Below are 18400 nucleotides of genomic sequence, written 5' to 3' on the forward strand. Positions count from 1 at the left end.
TTCTTTTACTTCTGAAGAATTATGGAATAGGGACAAAAAGTTGTTGTTTGCCAGCCATAATACAAAAGTTATAGAAAATCAACCCGGTACAAAAATCAAACTTTTCCGCTTAGAGGGCGTAAAAATAATTTCTACAAAAAAAACAAAAAGAGGGCGACAGTACAGAGAAGAAGACCCCTCCAGATGTCCAATTTAGCGCATGCGAATTGGGGGCTGCTACAAAAAGGGACGACTATTGAATGAACTTACCAGGAGAAAGGGATGCCACTATTGTACACATAAAAGAAAGAGTCAACTACAATCTCGTTGATAAGGGATGTTTTTGAATATAATTTCCCTGTTGGCGCAAAACTAAGTTTATTTTCTCAAGTAACTACAAGCCGTTTAGCTTTCAATTTCGATTTAGAAAATTATCAGTTATCTATGAGTTATCAGCTATTTTTATGGTTATTACCCCGGCGAGTCAGCTGGAACTTTCGGGGGTATTCGTTCTAGTTTAGATAAGATTGCGTTTAGTTTAGGACAGAGCTCCGACATGAGCGAACCAAAAGCGTGAAAATGCGCCTCGGCTGTGCTTGGCTGGCGCTCGGCCTGCTTTTGCACGCAAATCTATTTTTGGACTTGGGACAGGCGGCCAACATCTTGGGCATATTCCCGTACCGCCTGCCCTCACCCTTCCAGATGGTTAGGCCACTGGTTCAGGCGCTAGTTGGGCGGGGGCACAAGGTCACCATGATCACACCCGTGGGTTTACCGGCCGACATCGAGGGAGTACGTCACATTCGCGTGCCAATGCTAAACACGCTTATGCAGGGTGAGTCATTTGAAATACTTACCATAAAAATTGAACTAAATTTGTTAACAGATCTAATCGACAGCGACCAGTTCCTGGAATTATTGGGAAACAAATGGCGAGAGGGAGTTCTGACTGCCACGATCTTTTCTAACGTCTCCCATGCCATTCTAAACGACACTGGAGTTCGGAGGATGATGAGCGACAAAAGTGAACGATTTGATATGATATTGCTGGAGGCCAGTCACCTGGACGCCCTCTACGGATTGGCCGAGTTTTACAACGCATCCTTAGTTGGAGTTTCATGTGTGAATATAAACTGGAACATCGACTACTTGGCGGGTAATCCAGCTCCCAGTGTTTACGAACCAATTTCACCTATGGGTTTCGCTCTCGATTACTCGCTTATTAGCAGGTGGAACAACTGGATATATATAACCGAAGAGAAAATGCTAGAGCGCCTGGTCTTTCGTCCTGCCCAAGCGAAGGTCTCCAAGAAGTTCTTTGGCTATTCGGCTGAAAAACTAAGTGAGCTGCGGTCCAGATTCTCGGTGATCCTGATAAACAGCCACTTCAGTATGGGAAGAGTGCGATCTAATGTACCCAATATCATCGAGGTGGGAGGACTGCATCTCAGCGAACCTTCGGAACCGTGTAGTGAGGAGCTACTCCGATTTATGGACGAAGCGGAGCACGGCGTCATCTATTTCTCAATGGGTCTGGACATCCTTGTAAAATATCTGCCGGATAATATGGAGAATAAATTGCTGCAGACCTTTGCGCAACTAAAACAAAGGGTAATCTGGAAGAATGAGCTCTCCATGCTACCCAACAAGCCGGATAACATATATGTGATTAAGAAAGCACCTCAGCGCCAGTTGCTGGCCCATCCCAATGTACGATTGTTCATAAGCCACGGTGGACTACAGAGCGTAATGGAGGGAATTGATAGTGGAGTTCCAATGCTGGGACTACCGGTGTTCTTCGACCAGTTTAACAATTTACATCGAGTGCAGTTAGCAGGAATGGCTGAAGTTCTCGACACGAATGCTTTGGATGCAGATGCCCTAGCCTCAGCCATTACAAAAATGGTCGAAAACCCAAGCTATGCCAAAAAAGCAAAAGAAATGTCAAAGTCCTTTAAGGATCGACCGATGAGTCCTTTGGAAACTGCCATTTGGTGGACGGAGTACGCCTTGCGAAATCGGGATGTGACTCACATGCGACTTAATGCGGAGGAAATTCCACTGATTCGGTATTACAGACTAGACAGCGTGATCACCTTTGCAACTCGTTTTGGATTCATTTTTGGATCGGTTATATTTCTGGCCTGGAGATTGTACCAGAAAAATCGGAGCAGACAGAGAAGACTTTGGGAAAGGCAAAGGACGTTCATGCAGATACAAATGCCGATGAATACATATGAATCAGACTCTTAGATTTCTTTAGGCTCGACATTTTCAGGTAAACTATTTTTAGGTCTCCTTTTATTTATTAAGATTATATAAGATTTGATTACAGACATTTTTGCTCGTATATTCATTATCTTCCTTTAACAAAAATTGCGGTATAACGAGCAAGCAATCAAAGAGCTTTTACTTTCCATCCCAAAACTAAAAAGATAAATTAAAATTTTATTGATATTACTTATGATAAAAGTAAACTTACATGCCATTTCTGATGATGATTAAGATTAGATTGCAATAATCATGAAAATAGGATTTCGATTTTCCTGGCTAAACAAACGCATTCAATGTCAATGTATTAAAACTCTCAACAATTTATAATATAAAAGAACTTAATTTTTATTTCAATTAAAGGTTGGTGTTAGCTAGATCAAATTACAAATTTTTCCCTGCGCTTTGGAATTATCGTTGAATCGATATTATTATTGGGCTTCAATTTATTTTTAATAGCGTAAAAGGCGGATACGTTTCCAGGAATTGATTGCATTAATCTGCTCATAAAAATGTATAAATATTGGTCAAAAACATGCTTAGCTTGCGATAACGATCGACTAAAATATTTTATCAATTGAGTTTTCACAAACCAATGAGCGCTATTTTAATCTGAAAAACTATGAGTACATTCAATTATCAACCCACTCTCTGCTCGCAAATCGAAATAAACTTTTAAAGGTTCGGCGACACTTTAGATTAGATTGTGGCCAGTTGTGGATAGTGCTCCGACATGGACGGACTAACAGCGTGAAAATGCGCTTCACTTCTGTTTGGCCAGTTCTGGTCGTGTGTCTCTTTTTGCACCTGAATCTTAGCCGTGATCTGGCACAGGCGGCCAACATCCTGGGCATATTTCCATTTCACTGCCCCTCGCCCTTTCTGGTAGTTCGGCCGTTAATTCAGGCGCTTCTAAATCGAGGACATAATGTGACCCTCATCACACCAGAGGGCATGCTAACCGACCTCAAGGGAGCCCGGCATATACGAATTCCCAAGCTTAACGAACACATGCAGGGTAAGTCACCTTGAAACAATAGAAAAATTATAATAGCTAATATTGCATTTTAAAATTTTTTTTATTTGCCTGCAGAAATAATTGAATCGGACCGAATTTTGGACTTCTTGATAAACAAATGGACGGAGGGCACTCTGGCTGCCACAATGTATTTCCACATGTCCCAAGATATCCTGAGTGACGATGCCGTTCAAAGGATGCTGCAGGACCAAAGCGAAAAGTTTGATCTTATTATGATTGAGGCGAGCAACCTGGATGCGCTTTACGGACTTGTGGAACACTACAACGCCACTCTTGTGGGCCTAAATAGCTTAGGAGTAAACTGGTTCACCGAAGAATTGGCTGGGAATCCGGCGCCGAGCATATACGAACCCATCTCACATTTGGGCTACTCCAGGGACCACTCCTTAACGAGCAGGTTTTACAACTGGATCCATATCATAGAGGAGAAGTTGCTGGAGAACTTGATCGTATTGCCAGCTCAGCTGCGCCTCTTTAAAAAGTTCTTTGGCTATTCGGATCAAAAATTCTATGACCTGCGGAACAGATTCTCTGTGATCTTAGTGAACAACCACTTTAGTATGGGCAAAGTGCGTTCCAATGTGCCCAATCTTATCGAAGTGGGAGGTCTGCATCTCAGCGAGCCCCCGGAACCAAGTGATGAGAATCTGCAGAGATTTATGGACGAGGCGGAACACGGAGTAATCTATTTTTCAATGGGCCTGGACATCATGGTAAAGTTTCTTCCGGAAAACATTCAGCAAACTCTTATAAAGTCCTTTGCAAAGTTGAAGCAGCGAATTGTTTGGAAGACTGAGTACCTAAATATGTCTAATAAATCGGACCACATATATGTGATTGAAAAAGCACCCCAACGGCACGTTTTGGCGCATCCCAATGTCCGCCTTTTCATTACAAACGGAGGACTGCTAAGTGTGATGGAGGCGGTTTCCAGTGGAGTTCCGATGCTGGGACTGCCGATCTTCTTTGACCAGTTTGGAAATTTACGATGGGCGCAAGCAGCGGGCATAGCCAAGGTTTTGGACATCAACACCCTGAACGCAGATACACTGACTTCAAATATTCGGCTAGTTATTGAAAACTCTAAATACGCGCTGAGGGCCAAGGACATGTCGAACACTTTTCGGGATCGACCTTTGAGTCCTTTGGATACGGCGGTTTGGTGGACGGAGTATGCATTGCGAAACCGGGATATAACCCACATTCGACTCAATGCTGAGGAAATTCCAATTTTGCAGTACTATAGAATTGACAGCATCCTCACTTTTGGTTTTCGTTTGGGAGTGATCGCTGGATCGGTGCTTTTTCTGGGATGGAGTTTGATCAAGAGAAATCCTGTCAGTCGATTTAAGCAATCTTTTCTAGACCAATTAGTTAATTAAGTATGTACAATGTATGTCAAATTTTTTTAAAATAAGATAAGTAGAATTTAACTATTTTTTATAAAAATTAATATATTATAAATGTTTAAATTTTGAATAAAAAAACTCATAAATTCAAGTTTAATGATAGTTACCGAAAATTGTTTTTAGCCTCACATAAATTACAATTTCAATCTTAAAATCTTAAAATTATTTAATGCAGATACTTTTTATACCCTTGCTGGTTTTGTCTGATATAATAGTTTTATCTAATTTTTGCACCAAAGCCTTAGGATTTATCAAAATCGGTTACAGTTTATTCGGGCAGTGTAAAAGCTATCAGTATAAAATCTTGCCGATAGAATTTGTTTGTTATTTATGACTCTTGTAAAAGTTGTCATGCACGTGTACTCTTTAACCAAAGGTAAACTGCAACTCCTCAACTGGTTATCAGACACATACACCTTTTTTTTTTTACTGATGAAAACTAAACGTTTTTTAATTTTAACAATAAAGTTTGTCATTATTTTTAGCCAGCATTATAATTAATTTTAACCCAATATTAACGGAAGAATTAAATGTTTGCAGAGTCATATGCGCTCTCTTTCTTTGAGTTATCAATAAATTTATTGTTTTCCCAATCAGAAAAATACATTTCTGATTAGATTGTGTGCAGTTGCAGACCGAGCTCCGACATGAACGGACTGAAATCGTGACAATGCGCCTCGGATTTCATTGGATAGCCCTTAGCTTGGTCCTGCTGCTGCAACAGGATCTTCACCAGGATACTGCACAGGCTGCCCACATCCTAGGCATATTTTCTTACCATTTAAGCTCGCACTTTTTGGTGCTGCAGCCGTTGGTTAAGGCCCTAGTCAAACGGGGACACAATGTGACGTTAATTACACCAGAATTAATGCCACCCGACATCGATGGAGTTCGACATATACGCATTGCTAAGCTAAACAAACGCGTACAGGGTAAGTCACTTTAGCTTATAGTGAACTTTCGGAAAGACCTAACATGAAAATGAGTCAACAAATAGAACAACGTTATAATAAACAACATTCAGTTATAATACCCTCTGCAAGGGTATACACATTTTACAATTTTAATCAAATAGTGTTACTTATCGGTCTTTCCTTTTAGAAATGGTCGAATCCGACCAACTTTTGGACTACTTTGGTAATAAGTGGATGGAGAGTGTACTGGCTGTGACAATGCTCTTCAACATGTCCCAAGATATCCTGAGAGACGATGCCGTCCAGAAGATGCTACAGGACAAGAGGGAGCATTTTGACCTGGTCATGATGGAACCGTCCGGTTTGGAAGCACTTTACGGCCTGGTGGAGTACTATAATGCCAGCCTGATGGGATTGTCCGGTGGAATTGTCAGCTGGAACACTGAGGAATTGGCGGGAAATCCGGCACCAAACATCTACGAACCGATCTCACACGTAGGTTACTCTAGAGACCACACGTTGGTAAGTCGGCTTTACAACTGGATCCATATCACTGAGGAGATGTTGCTGGAACGTTTGATAATAAGGCCAGCTCAACTCAGTATCTTCAAAAAATTCTTCGGCTATTCGGAGCAAAAATTTTATGAGCTGCGGCACAGGTACTCGGTTATCTTAGTGAACAACCACTTCAGTATGGGCAGGGTGCGAGCTAATGTACCCAACATCATTGAGGTGGGAGGTCTGCATCTCAGCGAACCCCCGGAACCATGCGAGGATGATTTGCAGAGATTTATGGACGAGGCGCTGCACGGAGTCATCTATTTCTCCATGGGACTTGATATAATGGTGCAGTTTTTACCGGAAAATATGCAGCAACCGCTGATGCAGTCATTTGCCAAACTTAAGCAGCGGGTGATTTGGAAAAACGAGTTCTTTAACATGCCCAACAAATCGGACAACATATATGTCATTGAAAAAGCACCACAGCGCCACATTTTGAATCATCCCAAAGTCGTTCTGTTCATCACAAACGGCGGACTTCTGAGTGTAATGGAGGCGGTTGACAGCGGAGTTCCGATGCTGGGACTGCCGCTGTTCTTTGACCAATATATTAATTTGCAGTATGTAAGGCAAGCTGGTATGGCCGAGATCTTGGACTCGAATGCATTGAACACGGAAATCCTTACCAATACTATCGAAGAGATACTACAAAATCCTGAATATGATATGAACGCTAGGAAAATGTCGCACACCTTCAGGGACCGACCCATGAGTCCATTGGATACGGCTGTCTGGTGGACGGAGTACGTCCTTAGAAATAAGGATGCCACACACATGCGCCTCAAGACGGAAGAGATTTCCCTGATGCGATACTACAGATTAGATTGGCTTCTCCCCTTTGGTCTACGCTTTGGAATCGTTTTTGGATCAGTAATATTTTTGATCTTCAAGATGTTTCAAAAAAGTCGAGAAAGGCAAAGACGAAGGCAGGAACGAGAAGTAACATTTACGCAGATTAGCTTGGCTGGATCAAGATTGCAAATACATTAATTTTACACCAAGTATTAGTATGATTTTATGTTAACCTTACCCGATTTCTGTAAACATGTTATTTTATTAATTTATCTCAAAAGTATACTTCGATTTTCATTAACGATCATAGTAACGTCTAATTTATAGTATAAGTTTAGTCGTCATATAAAAATTAATTGTAACCAAATTTAATATCTTATCTGAACTGGTGTTCGCAATACTAAAGCTACAAAATGTAATTATTATGTTTTGTGAAAGTTTAAAGAGATTTTTTTTAATTTAAGTTTTATTAAAAATTAAAATTTTATTTGTGAATTTAAAGCTAATTGCAAAAAGTTTAATAAAACATTTTGGCTTTATTATGGTAAACAAAAAATTAACGCTTATTAAATAAGCTTATATTCTGCAGTTTTTTTATTGTTTACATTTTAATAAACTTATCACCTCGAATGTCGTGTTATTCGAAATGAAGAACTTATTGACGTCAGCACAGCGAAAACCTGCGGTTGTCCTTGATTTGTGTCTGCCTCAGAAAATCCACTACAGGTTCTGCCTTTCAACAGCTTCGCTTACTGTAAATCTTCCCATCTTAAATTCTTTCCTATGCTTCCGGATCTGGCTTGCATGCTAAAGACTTAAATTTCCTACTGGCTTAACTTTCATATGTCATGGTAATTGACACTTTGGCAAATATTTGGGTTAAACAATTACGACAAATGGTGACACACATTTTAAGGGCAGAACAACAGACACAGACCGCGGGCAGAATGCACAAAATATGAATTCATAAACAGAAGTGTACATTATGGTGGTTGTTTTCGGTTTGTTTTTAATTTTCCGTTTCGAGGTTTATTTGCACTGTGCCCCGGCATTCTTTTGTTTACGATCTGCGCTTGGCTAAATATTAAATTCGGCTGCAGAGCACCGGAGTGAGAACAAACGGCATTGAGGTCACCAGCCGCCGAGAACGATTAATTAGTGGTTCTGGCGAAGATTCCCCGCTTAATTGTTCCGCTAATATTGAAACTAAATGTCTTGACGATTGACTTGGGCAAACGCTGTGTTAATTAGTCGGGCTTTGTGAAAAATTCATTTCCATCCGGCGTTTGCCATTAATTGTTAACGTTAAATTACGCTCGCATACTCACCTTTACAGCTGTCATTTCATTGCCATTGGCTAGTTTATTTTCCACATCCAAATCGCACTGCCTTGGCTTATTGTGCCACAGATTATTAGATGCATCCTTGATCTCAAACGGTAAACGAGACTGGCCATCTCTAACCCCAGTGTCAACTGCTTTTCCGCGGGGGCCATAAACGAGTATAATTTCACGTGCCCATAGTTGTGTGGCCACTGACAAATAAGCCGAGTTCCAGATGTCAGCCGCAAAAATGACCAAAAAGGGGGACAATCAGGCCCAAGAACGAGCTTATTTTGGGCTGTCCACCAATTGCCAATTGCCACCCGAAATGAGTACATCCATAATTTAAGACCACAGAAACCCAGCTTTTCAAACAAACTGTTAATCTACTGTCCATCGGCAAGCTGGAAGCAATTAAACATCAAAACAGCCGAGGGAATACCCTTTTGGTCAGTAGTTTTATAACTACTTTTACAAATCATTACTTACTGAAAAGCTATTAATCATTTAGAGTATATCTTACAAAAGTATAAATGATCTTTAAATGCTTACCATTTTTTTATAAGAATTAACAACAAAATGTCAATAAAAATAAATGCCAATGGTTAAGCTTGACTTAAAAAATGAAATAAAAATAGACTCTTATAAAAAAAATGAAATATATGCATATATCGTTAAAATATAATTAATATATAACCTTGGAGATTACATTAAAATATAAGCGTTTAATGACAAGTTAAAATGCGAAAGAAGATCTTTTTATAATAAGAATTTTAAGGTAAAAGTTATGACAGCTTCTAATTCAAATCATGTCGTAAAACCATTTTTAAAGATCAAGCAGACTGGTGGCCATGTTTTGCATGCCGCATTGGGTTAAGGTATAAGCCGGAGCAATTTGACGCTTAAGCGCACCGCTGCACAGTCGCAGCCTCAGTTTGTCGGCGACAGTCGAACGTGGAGCACGAGTATTCCGGTACGCGAGGAGTCCGAATTCATAAGAAATCGAATCGAATTGAATTGAATCGAAGTGGCAGACCAAAGACTCGGGCCACAAACTTGAACTTGCCCAACACACGAAGCCAATTAGACAGTGCAGCGAAAAGTGTTTCAGTGCTCAAAGTGTTTAAAGTAATTCCCAGAATTAATCAAAGAAAACGATTTGATGGTGATTGATGTCTACAAAGTTGACATATTTACCCTACAAATCTGTTGAAAATTGCGCAGTGCAGTTGCCATCTTGTTGAGTCATTGAGCAGGGTTCAAGAAAAATATGTGTGTCAAATATTTGTCTGTTTGCTGGTGAAATATTTGCACAGCCAGCTTTTGTTAATGAAACTTGGCGAGTGAGCATAAGCAGTTCCCCGAGCAGATGCCTTTCGAATGTCTCTGACAAATTTGAAAATAGTTTTGAATTAGTTCCGTTTTTGCAGGCCCGGCTACTTATATAATGGGTCAAGCGAAATTCACAGTTAAACGGCGCACGCCAAAAGCCACTGGGCCATCATCTTCGGCCAACTCTCGCTTTCTCACACCTCTCTTTTGGGGCTTATCTCTTCATTTCTCTCAGCTATTTGGCTTAATTTTTTTTCTGTTATTTTCTCACTCAATATTTACCTTTTTTGTTTTGCTCGCCGCTTACGTAAGGCGTCGCAAGCCCGTCTGGCCGGCTCCAGGCCAAGTCTTCCAGCTCGATCTCGGCCTGAATCCCAATCCCAGTTGCATTTCCAGCTCTCCTGGTGGTCAGCTGCTTTTCCCCACTCCACTCTCGGTTTTCCCGACCCGTTTAAATGGCCAATAACTGCCAATTTGTGGCCCTCTCTTTTAAGCTCTCTCTTTAGTTTCAGTTACCAACTCTTCAATTGGCCTGGTCATTACAAAATAGCCACATTCTGCTATTGGAATAGTCGGTTTCAGCTCAATCGTTACCAATTTGTATTCAGCATTGCACACAATCCAAGTCAAATTTGCATACTTTCTTGTAATCATAAATGCATATTTAAACACATTGATTTATGGCCAAGAGAAAAGCCCACAGCTGATCGGCGATTTTCTCTCTTTCGGTTTCTCTGCATCTGCAGCTGGTTGAACAACTTTCAAGGAAAGTGCAAGTGTTGCCGTGGCATTGTCGCAACTACAAATGGCTCAGAGAGCTCCGAGAAAAAGAGGCCAACAGCAATGTCGAGGCTTTTGAAAAAGGAGGAAGTGGCTCTGGGTTGCTGGTTTACTGGGGGCGTGTTCATTGGCAATATGTGTTTATAGCCCAGTTAAGCGTTGCCGTTAAGGAAGCGGAACTATAATTAACACCCTTACTAGATAGACAAAACTTTTCCATTTTGGTTAATTAACAGATTTATGGCAAGCACAAAAAAAGTTCGTTAGCTTCTTTGGGACCTTCTCGCCCTGGTTTCCGGTCTTGTCATTCAACTAGTCCATTGTCATTGAGTCTCGCATTTAATGTAAAAAAATAAAACAAATTCATATTCAGACACGCCAAAATTTGGAATAAACTTAAAGCCATATGAATTCCTAATTAATCATACGCCCTGTGAGCATGCAAAATATTTAGTGACCTCTCATTGGGGGGACAAAAAAAAACAGCGCAATAAAAACAACAGCAGCAAAACAAAATTGAATAATGTCTGTATTAGTTCAAGACAAGCACAGTGAACAAATTCGAAAATAATGGCAAGCAATTTAAATTGAGACCACCGTCGACTGGCGGTGTAAAAACTGAGCCAAGTTAGCGGCTCTGAGCCAAGTTGTGTGGAGTGGAGTCAAGCACAAGAGCGTCTAAAATTGCCTCTCCATCTGTTGACATTCGCGTCTTTGTCTTGGCCCTGACCAAGAAGTTGGCTCAGAAGCGTTGCGCACTTCGATTCGATATTTCGGTTCGTTTTCGTTTTCGGCTTGGACAACAACGACGTTTGGCAAACACATCTGGCCATAACACGGGCCATCGACTAATGCATTATTCCGATTTGTTTAGCCAGTCGAAAAGCAAACACACGATGACAAACGCCGGACTGGGACCACTTCTGAGCCTCCTGCTGCTGGGATTGGGCGTAATACTGTTCTGCGATGTCAGCTCCTCGATTGCCATAGCCCCGTCCACTTTCGGCACGGCCATAGCACGTGCTGGGAAGATCTCCAACCAGCTAAAGGTGAGTTCAAGAACCCGTCATCCCACCGGAATATATTAGCGAGTATTTGCCAGATCTTAGAACAGATCGTATAAATTAAGCACAAACAAAAGAAGTATTACAAAGCGTGCCCAGTTTTGGCCATTTCGGCTGACTCGGTCAATTGTGTGACTTTGACATCGTGTCGCAAATTTGTTGCCGCCCCAAAAGTAATTCAACACCTGAGCACCACAGAAGTCGCTACAAGTAGCCGTCACTCAACGCAAAGCCATTGTCTCTGCTTATGGCCAACTGTTTTGGTGTTTCGGCGTTTTGGCCAAGTTGTCTGGCTGCCGGTCACTGCATTTACATGTGCCTGTTAATGGACTTTATGGCACACCAAATAGCAAATAAGACTGGTCAATTGCAATGCCTCGCGGTTCTATTGTTTTATGGGGGAAGTGAAGCGCGTGAAAACTGACAACGAATAGTTTGTTGGCAACTGCTAATTAGGCAGCCAGTGGCCCAAAACATGTGCTCAGGGGTACAATACAAATAATGGCTGGCCTTCTGAGAAGCCCAACTGAATACGAATCTCTCCGGCAATGCATTCAATTCATAAGCCAAATGCAGCTACTTGGCAAGCGAATTGCTCACTCAACTCTGGTGCATCACGATGCCCTTTATATAGAAATCGTGAGGGTCTTGATCCCACACTTATAACACCGCAAATTTAATTATTTTCATCACCCACCATCAACAAATTTATGCCATAGCTGAATAAATATGGCAATTAAACTTTAGAAACATTTCCGTTTGCCGGTCGGATAACATTGACTGATAAAAGGCCAACATCGCCGACAAGCCGGTACAAATACTACAGAATGCACAAGCGAACAATGGCCTAATGTCTACACTATACCATTGCGTGCCTTACATAATCCGACAATAAAAAACAATGATTACAAGCACTAAAAAAAAGAAACAAAACAAACCAAAAAATGTATTTTAAACACCAAACAGCCGACGGACAGACATTAACAAGTGCAGCTCTAACAAGATGGCAAAACTAACTTGTTGGGAAAATTCGAATTGGGAATACCCAGTAAAAGCTATATGGATTCCATTAAGAAATTTCGTTCAAATTGTTTGTTTTGAAAAAGTATTTTAGGAAAAAGTTTTGATTTTAAAATATATTTATTTATGAATGTTTGCAAGTTTAACTGAATGTGCTAGAAAATGAAATCCACTCAAAAACCGGAAAATTAAAATCAACTAGTTTTCTAAAGCCTCAAATACCCGACTTTTTCCATATCCCACGGTACTTTAATGACTGCCATGCCATAGCGAGAAATCGAGGAAAATCGAGGAGCAAGTGGAATTTAATTCAAAAGGCTTCAGACAGTCGAAAGTGCAACAGTTGCTGTCGGAAGCGCGAAGCGTTGATCCCGAGTATTCAGACTTTTTGCAGAGACTGTTCGTTTGCCAGTGTCACTCCCCCAGTGTGCGAGTTCAATAAATCAAAGTTTACGGCTCCGCGTTCCATTGCATTTGTCGGAACAACTGCAACGAATTTGTGCGGCTGTCAAACGGTTGCATAAAACAAAAGCGGAGTTCCCTGTCCCACTCCACGGTCTTCGCTTTCGTCATGCCCTGTCCCCGGAATTTGGCCCGTGGAGCGGCGATCGCGGCTCTTTTGCTGGCCACCGGTCTAATTGTCTTGGCAATTTGTGTGCAGCGACCGAACGAATCCGGCCATCGAATCATAGTCACAGAGCGGAGAAAGTCCCCCGCAGAGGAGGGTGGCGGTGATTTGCAAGATTTGCGGGCCAAAGCGTTGTTTTTAATCGGCACCACAACATCGACCACGACGACAACGACAACGACAACAATATCGCCGGAAAATGCAACAAAAAGCGAAAACTCTTCCGGGTCACTGGACATGCGCCAAATCCCCCAAATGGTCCGTTCTACCACGGTTCGTATCGAATATGGTTCTTATGCAACAATTGCATCGCTGCCTTTCTACCTGCATTTTATTTCGCTTTTATTTTTGGCTGTCGAGCGTGGCGTGAAAGCGCCCATTGCATAATGTTTGCATTGTAAGCGGCGAAAATATTATGCGAGATTCGCAATGCAACCACAGATGTTTTTGCCTTGTGTGAGCCAGCTCTCACTCATTTACATATTAGAGCAGCTCGATGGCTAACACCAAATCGAAGATCACGATTAATTGGCAGACTTTAATTATTTTCCCAGCACTCTCGCGCTTTATGCGTTGAACAATGACCCACTTCTTAAGCGCCTTTTAAGCCGCAGTTTATTTTGTTATCGAACACACGCAGCCGACAAGCGCATTAAACAGTTATAATTAAAGCCAACATCGATCGGGGCTAGATAGGAAACTGTTATAAGCCAGCTACACCCACATTTGCATAGGCCACAGACCACACACACAAAGAAATGCCAAAATAAACAAAACGAAGTCCGAATACCGTTCACGCAATTGAACTCGTTTTCGTGGCTGGTCTTACAGTCCGGCCCATAGCCACCAAGTTAGAGTATACGGCACACGTAATTAGCATAACAACACTGTTAGAGGTGAACTTGAATCTCGGTGCTCCACAGCCACCAAATGGCGTCTAATTGTGTCATGATTCACAGCCAGAAACAGGCCCATTTCGGCCTGGGAACAGCCAGTTGGACAGACAGACAGATCGGGATTGGCGTTTCCTCTGGCAGCACGTGACTCTCGATGTTGCCGTTGCTAATTCCGCTGCCTAATTGCCGCCAAGCGAGTATTTGTGTTATGCAAATGGCATTTCAATTAAGCGTCGCAGTCGGTGAAGGTTGCCCGTTGGCAGTTAACGCCGCTTTGCAAATCGGACAGCCCCAAAAATTGTCATCGAGCCCGATGAACTTGGACTCGGCCTGAGTCTGGGCCTTTGCACAAGGCGCCGCTGCATGTTTTGTAAATTGCTGTTAACTGCACGACAAAAAATATCATTGTCGCTTAATGTCCACTGATTAAAATTACATATAAAATATTTTCATTAAAAAATAAATTAAATATGTTTTTCATAAGACCAAGTTTTCAAGAATGGGAAGTTTTATTTACTTAAAGATTTATTTATTGAAAATATTATCCTAGTAATAGAATTTAAGGGCACTAGTTGCGTTTGTTTTCCAAACAAGCCAATACCAGCATACCAATATTTTTAAGATCGTAAAAATTTTATTATTTCTTTTTTGTAAGTCCAGAAACATATCTTTAAGATCTCTTTTTGTTTTCACATATATCATTCATAAAGCCCCACATTTTTTCCCTGTGCATACTAAAACTCTTTGGAATTTGCAATTGCAGGAGACGACGGCCTGGAAGACCCTGACATCGCATCCGAACTCGCTTGTGCAACTGCTGCCGTCGAGGGCCATGCGAGTGGTCCAGGAGGTGGTGCGATCTCTGCGGGTGAGTTTCCATCGGCCTTGAACTGTGGTCTCGGCAAATGCCAATTGTTTACAGCCTCTTTTGGTAGCCGAAATGGCCAAATAGTGGCCAATCAAATCTCAACTTGAACATGGACAGCTGGTCAAACATTGATGCAGGTGCTGTTTTGGGGCTGAGGTCGACTCAATAGCAAAGAAAGAGCTGACATTTGCACACACACCCCCCAACTTGGCCACTAAGTCAAGAACCAACTGGCAGGTGACTGAAGGCGGGAACTGGATTTTTGGCCATTGACCGAGGCGATTGCGCAACTCTGGCCAGGCTCATGGCATACTTCTATGCGCTGGTTCTATTCGAGTTCGCACTCCGATGCAAATTGGTTGCGCAACTTAGATTTTTTGCATTCGCAAGAGTGGCGGCCAAATTAGTGGGCCTTGAAGTGGATTTCTTCTACACAAATCGACTGTTACAATAGACTCTACCATAATAACTATATATAGATTAACATTGTTTGCCATATTCATTCGCAGAAAGAGCGTGAGATTGTGGCCACCACATCGTTGGGCAAAGTTAGGGGTCGCTATCAAAAATATCGATCTGGAGAGCGAGGAGGTTATTACAGTTTCAAGGGCATGCGATATGGAGCAGCACCAACAGGATCAAGAAGGTAAAAGCTTATTAGATAGGATATACAAATTGGAGTCTAATAACTTCTTGAATTTCAGATTCCGTGCTGCGGAGCCGGAGAAGCCATGGTCGGGAATCCGTGATGCCTCACGGGAGGGTCAGAGCTGTCCCCACAAAAACATGATCTTGGACACCTTCAAGGGAGACGAGGATTGCCTGTTCATCAACGTTTTCACCACAAGAATGCCCAAGGATGAGGAGTCCGGGGAGCAGCCGAAGCTCCCTGTGATGGTATGGTTGCATGGCGGAGGCTTTTCCTTTGGTTCCGGGAACTCCTTCCTCTACGGACCCGACTACCTGGTGGCCGAAGATATAGTCCTGGTCACCCTGAACTACCGACTAGGTCCATTGGGCTTCCTTACAGCCGGACCCGATGCTCCTGGCAACCAGGGTCTCAAGGATCAGGTTCTGGCGCTCAAGTGGGTGCGTGATAACATAGCTGCTTTTGGAGGAGATCCGAGCCAGGTGACCGTTTTCGGAGAGTCAGCCGGAGGTTCGTCCGTTCAGCTGCTTCTACTTTCACCCCAAGCCAAGGGACTTTTCCACCGAGCGATTTCCCAAAGTGGATCCGCCTTGAATCCCTGGTCCATGGCAATCAGTTCAAGTCAAAGAGCTGCACGATTGGCAGCCAATCTGGGTTATGTTGGAGCCAACAACACCGAGGACATCCTGGACTTCCTGCGCCGGGTTCCGGCCATGAAACTGGTGGAGGCAGCACCAACTACAATCACTGCCGAAGATCAGCGCAATAATATTGGTTTGCCTTTCGTCCCCGTGGTGGAGGGATACTGGAATCAGGACTCGCAGGAGGAGCAGTTCCTCGAGCAGCCCTTCCTTACCCAACATCCCAGCGATATGTATCACACGCAGAACTTCAACAGCGACGTGGCCTACATGACGGGTTACAATACACACGAAGCTATGTTGTTTATAAGAAGTAAGTTAAGACCTTAGAAAGTCCCAAGTAAGCCTTAATTAACATAAAATCATTTAATAAGGACTCCGCAAGAATCCCCAATTGCTGAGCATCATAGAGAATGACTTTGGCCGCCTGGTGCCACAGGATTTGAATGTCACCCAATACCATGACAGAGTGACCCGTGAGATAAGATCGTTCTATTTGGGCAGCAAGCATGTAGGAATTGAATCCGTTGACGAGATGATAGCGGTGAGTGTGACTTGTGATATCCAAAATTATAAATATTTATTGATCTTATCTTCTTGACAGCTCCTCACGGATCTCATGTTTCTGCAGGGCATCCGTCGTACTGCCCGTAATCATGCGAAATATGGAAATGCCCCTGTTTACATGTATCGATTCTCTTTTGATGGCGCTTTGGGTCTCTACAAACGCATGTTGGGCATTCCACGACCCGGAGTTTGCCACGGCGATGAGCTGGGCTACCTGTTCAAGTTCGGATTCTTCAACTTGAGTCTAGACCCCAAGTCAATGGAGGTGCAGGTCAAAAACCGTATGGTGCGCATGTGGACGAATTTCGCCAAATACGGGTGAGTGACCAGACAATAGTAATTATTTCCCTAACTAAAGGTATAATTAATAACAGCTCCCCCACGCCGGATACCGAGGATTCCGCCCTGACCACCAAGTGGGCGCCAATCGATCCCACCAATGTGATGAACAGTCTCAAATACTTGGACATCTCAGCCAATATGGCCATGAAGACGAATCCCGAGCCGGAACGTCAGAGGTTCTGGGACGAGATGTATCAGCATTATAATGGTGCTGCCATGTGAAAAAGGATATCGACTTACGTTCACATTACACACACCACACACTCACCCTCACACATACAAATTTCGTATTGCCATTTTGTGAAAGATCGCGCGAAACCCAGAATATTTAAATGCAAATTTCATTGTACAATTTTCGTAGTTTGTAGGCATTGTTAGCTATATGTTTAGCTATATTATTAGCAACTAGTTAGTAAGTGTTCCAGCATTTATCCACACCAACACCCTCACAAACACCTGCTCACTCTCATAACCCAAAGTCAAGATGTCTTTCCTTACTACACGTGTATCCACAATAACCAGGTGTAAATAGTCAGAGTCTGTCTTATACATAATGCCAACATCTAACACATGATGTTTTTGTAAATTAAAAATATTTTATTATTAATATGGTTTTCTTGTACTGGTTTTGGGGGGAAAACTAATTACCTATTTTTTGGTAAGAGCGATGAGGGACACAAAAATTAAAGTGAGGGAAAACATTAAAGAAAAAATAAATACAAATAAATTCAAATCGAACTTTTTAAGACTCGTCATAAGAAAAAAGAATGAATAAATTTAATTACCATATCATAAAAGTATTCAGATTCATAATAATGATACTATGACCTGACTTCAAATGTGTTTGAAATAAATAGCGCACAACGAGTGACTTAAATTGTGTATTTGAAATAAATGACGGAAACCAAGTGTGGCTGCCTTTTTGATCCATATATACATATATGCATATACTTCAAATTATACATACAAGTATCTTACACACGATTTCTACCCATGGTTTTGGTCATTGATAACCAGACTCCAAAATGTCAGTAAATAATAACGTTAGCATAGACTCAACCCAGACTGTAGACCGTATGAAAAATTAAATTGTTTAAACAATTAATAAAATATTTTAATTTTTGTGGTGTGAAGCAGACCGTTGTGGATACTGCAAACGTGAACCAGATAAAATCTGGTGCCCTGCCGTCACACATAATGTTTCGCATCATTTTAGCAATAAATATATAAATCTCTCAGCACGAAGTTAATTGGGAGAGTAAACCGAATCGATTTGTTGGCGATTACAGAAATAGCTCTTGCGTGAATTTAAAAACTAATTTGCAC

General features: G+C 41.9%; 3 protein-coding genes across 6 annotated transcripts; all 3 read left to right on the forward strand.

Moving 5' to 3' along the window:
* The first annotated feature begins 536 nt into the window (after positions 1-536).
* LOC108051563 (UDP-glycosyltransferase UGT5-like) lies at positions 537-3009 on the forward strand. 2 transcript variants are annotated; one of them, XM_017133698.2, is made up of 3 exons: positions 537-814; positions 866-2257; positions 2932-3009. In XM_017133698.2, the coding sequence occupies exons 1-2, from the start codon at positions 559-561 to the stop codon at positions 2230-2232; spliced, it is 1623 nt and encodes a 540-aa protein (XP_016989187.2). In that variant the 5' UTR covers positions 537-558; the 3' UTR covers positions 2233-2257; positions 2932-3009. The 2 variants fall into 2 exon arrangements, with proteins under 2 accessions (XP_016989187.2, XP_044315009.1); XM_044459074.1 differs by lacking the exon at positions 2932-3009 and adding an exon at positions 2315-2402.
* LOC108051561 lies at positions 3007-7349 on the forward strand. The gene is made up of 4 exons (XM_044458960.1): positions 3007-3268; positions 3344-4662; positions 5327-5630; positions 5800-7349. Exons 1-4 carry the CDS (start codon positions 3007-3009, stop codon positions 7161-7163), a joined length of 3249 nt encoding a protein of 1082 aa, XP_044314895.1. The 3' UTR covers positions 7164-7349.
* A 1867-nt stretch (positions 7350-9216) lies between these two features.
* Positions 9217-17681, forward strand: LOC108051560 (esterase B1). 3 transcript variants are annotated; one of them, XM_017133697.2, is made up of 8 exons: positions 9217-9260; positions 11274-11448; positions 14771-14875; positions 15385-15521; positions 15580-16478; positions 16540-16709; positions 16770-17050; positions 17107-17681. In XM_017133697.2, the coding sequence occupies exons 2-8, from the start codon at positions 11296-11298 to the stop codon at positions 17294-17296; spliced, it is 1935 nt and encodes a 644-aa protein (XP_016989186.2). In that variant the 5' UTR covers positions 9217-9260; positions 11274-11295; the 3' UTR covers positions 17297-17681. The 3 variants fall into 3 exon arrangements, with proteins under 3 accessions (XP_016989186.2, XP_016989185.2, XP_016989184.2); XM_017133696.2 differs by lacking the exon at positions 9217-9260 and having other exon boundaries at positions 11236-11448; XM_017133695.2 differs by lacking the exons at positions 9217-9260; positions 11274-11448 and adding an exon at positions 12826-13384.
* Positions 17682-18400: the final 719 nt, after the last annotated feature.

This window comes from Drosophila rhopaloa, unplaced genomic scaffold, assembly GCF_018152115.1.
Source record: "Drosophila rhopaloa isolate 14029-0021.01 unplaced genomic scaffold, ASM1815211v1 contig_178, whole genome shotgun sequence".
Classification (NCBI taxonomy): domain Eukaryota; kingdom Metazoa; phylum Arthropoda; class Insecta; order Diptera; family Drosophilidae; genus Drosophila; species Drosophila rhopaloa.

Coding starts and splice junctions, on each gene's coding strand:
- LOC108051563 (XM_017133698.2), top strand. CDS start 559: ATGCGCCTCGGCTGTGCTTGGCTGGCGCTCGGCCTGCTTTTGCACGCA. Junction 815..865: donor GCTAAACACGCTTATGCAGG/GTGAGTCATTTG, acceptor ATTTGTTAACAG/ATCTAATCGACAGCGACCAG.
- LOC108051561 (XM_044458960.1), top strand. CDS start 3,007: ATGCGCTTCACTTCTGTTTGGCCAGTTCTGGTCGTGTGTCTCTTTTTG. Junction 3,269..3,343: donor GCTTAACGAACACATGCAGG/GTAAGTCACCTT, acceptor ATTTGCCTGCAG/AAATAATTGAATCGGACCGA. Junction 5,631..5,799: donor GCTAAACAAACGCGTACAGG/GTAAGTCACTTT, acceptor CTTTCCTTTTAG/AAATGGTCGAATCCGACCAA.
- LOC108051560 (XM_017133695.2), top strand. CDS start 13,055: ATGCCCTGTCCCCGGAATTTGGCCCGTGGAGCGGCGATCGCGGCTCTT. Junction 16,479..16,539: donor AGCTATGTTGTTTATAAGAA/GTAAGTTAAGAC, acceptor TCATTTAATAAG/GACTCCGCAAGAATCCCCAA. Junction 16,710..16,769: donor CCGTTGACGAGATGATAGCG/GTGAGTGTGACT, acceptor TCTTCTTGACAG/CTCCTCACGGATCTCATGTT.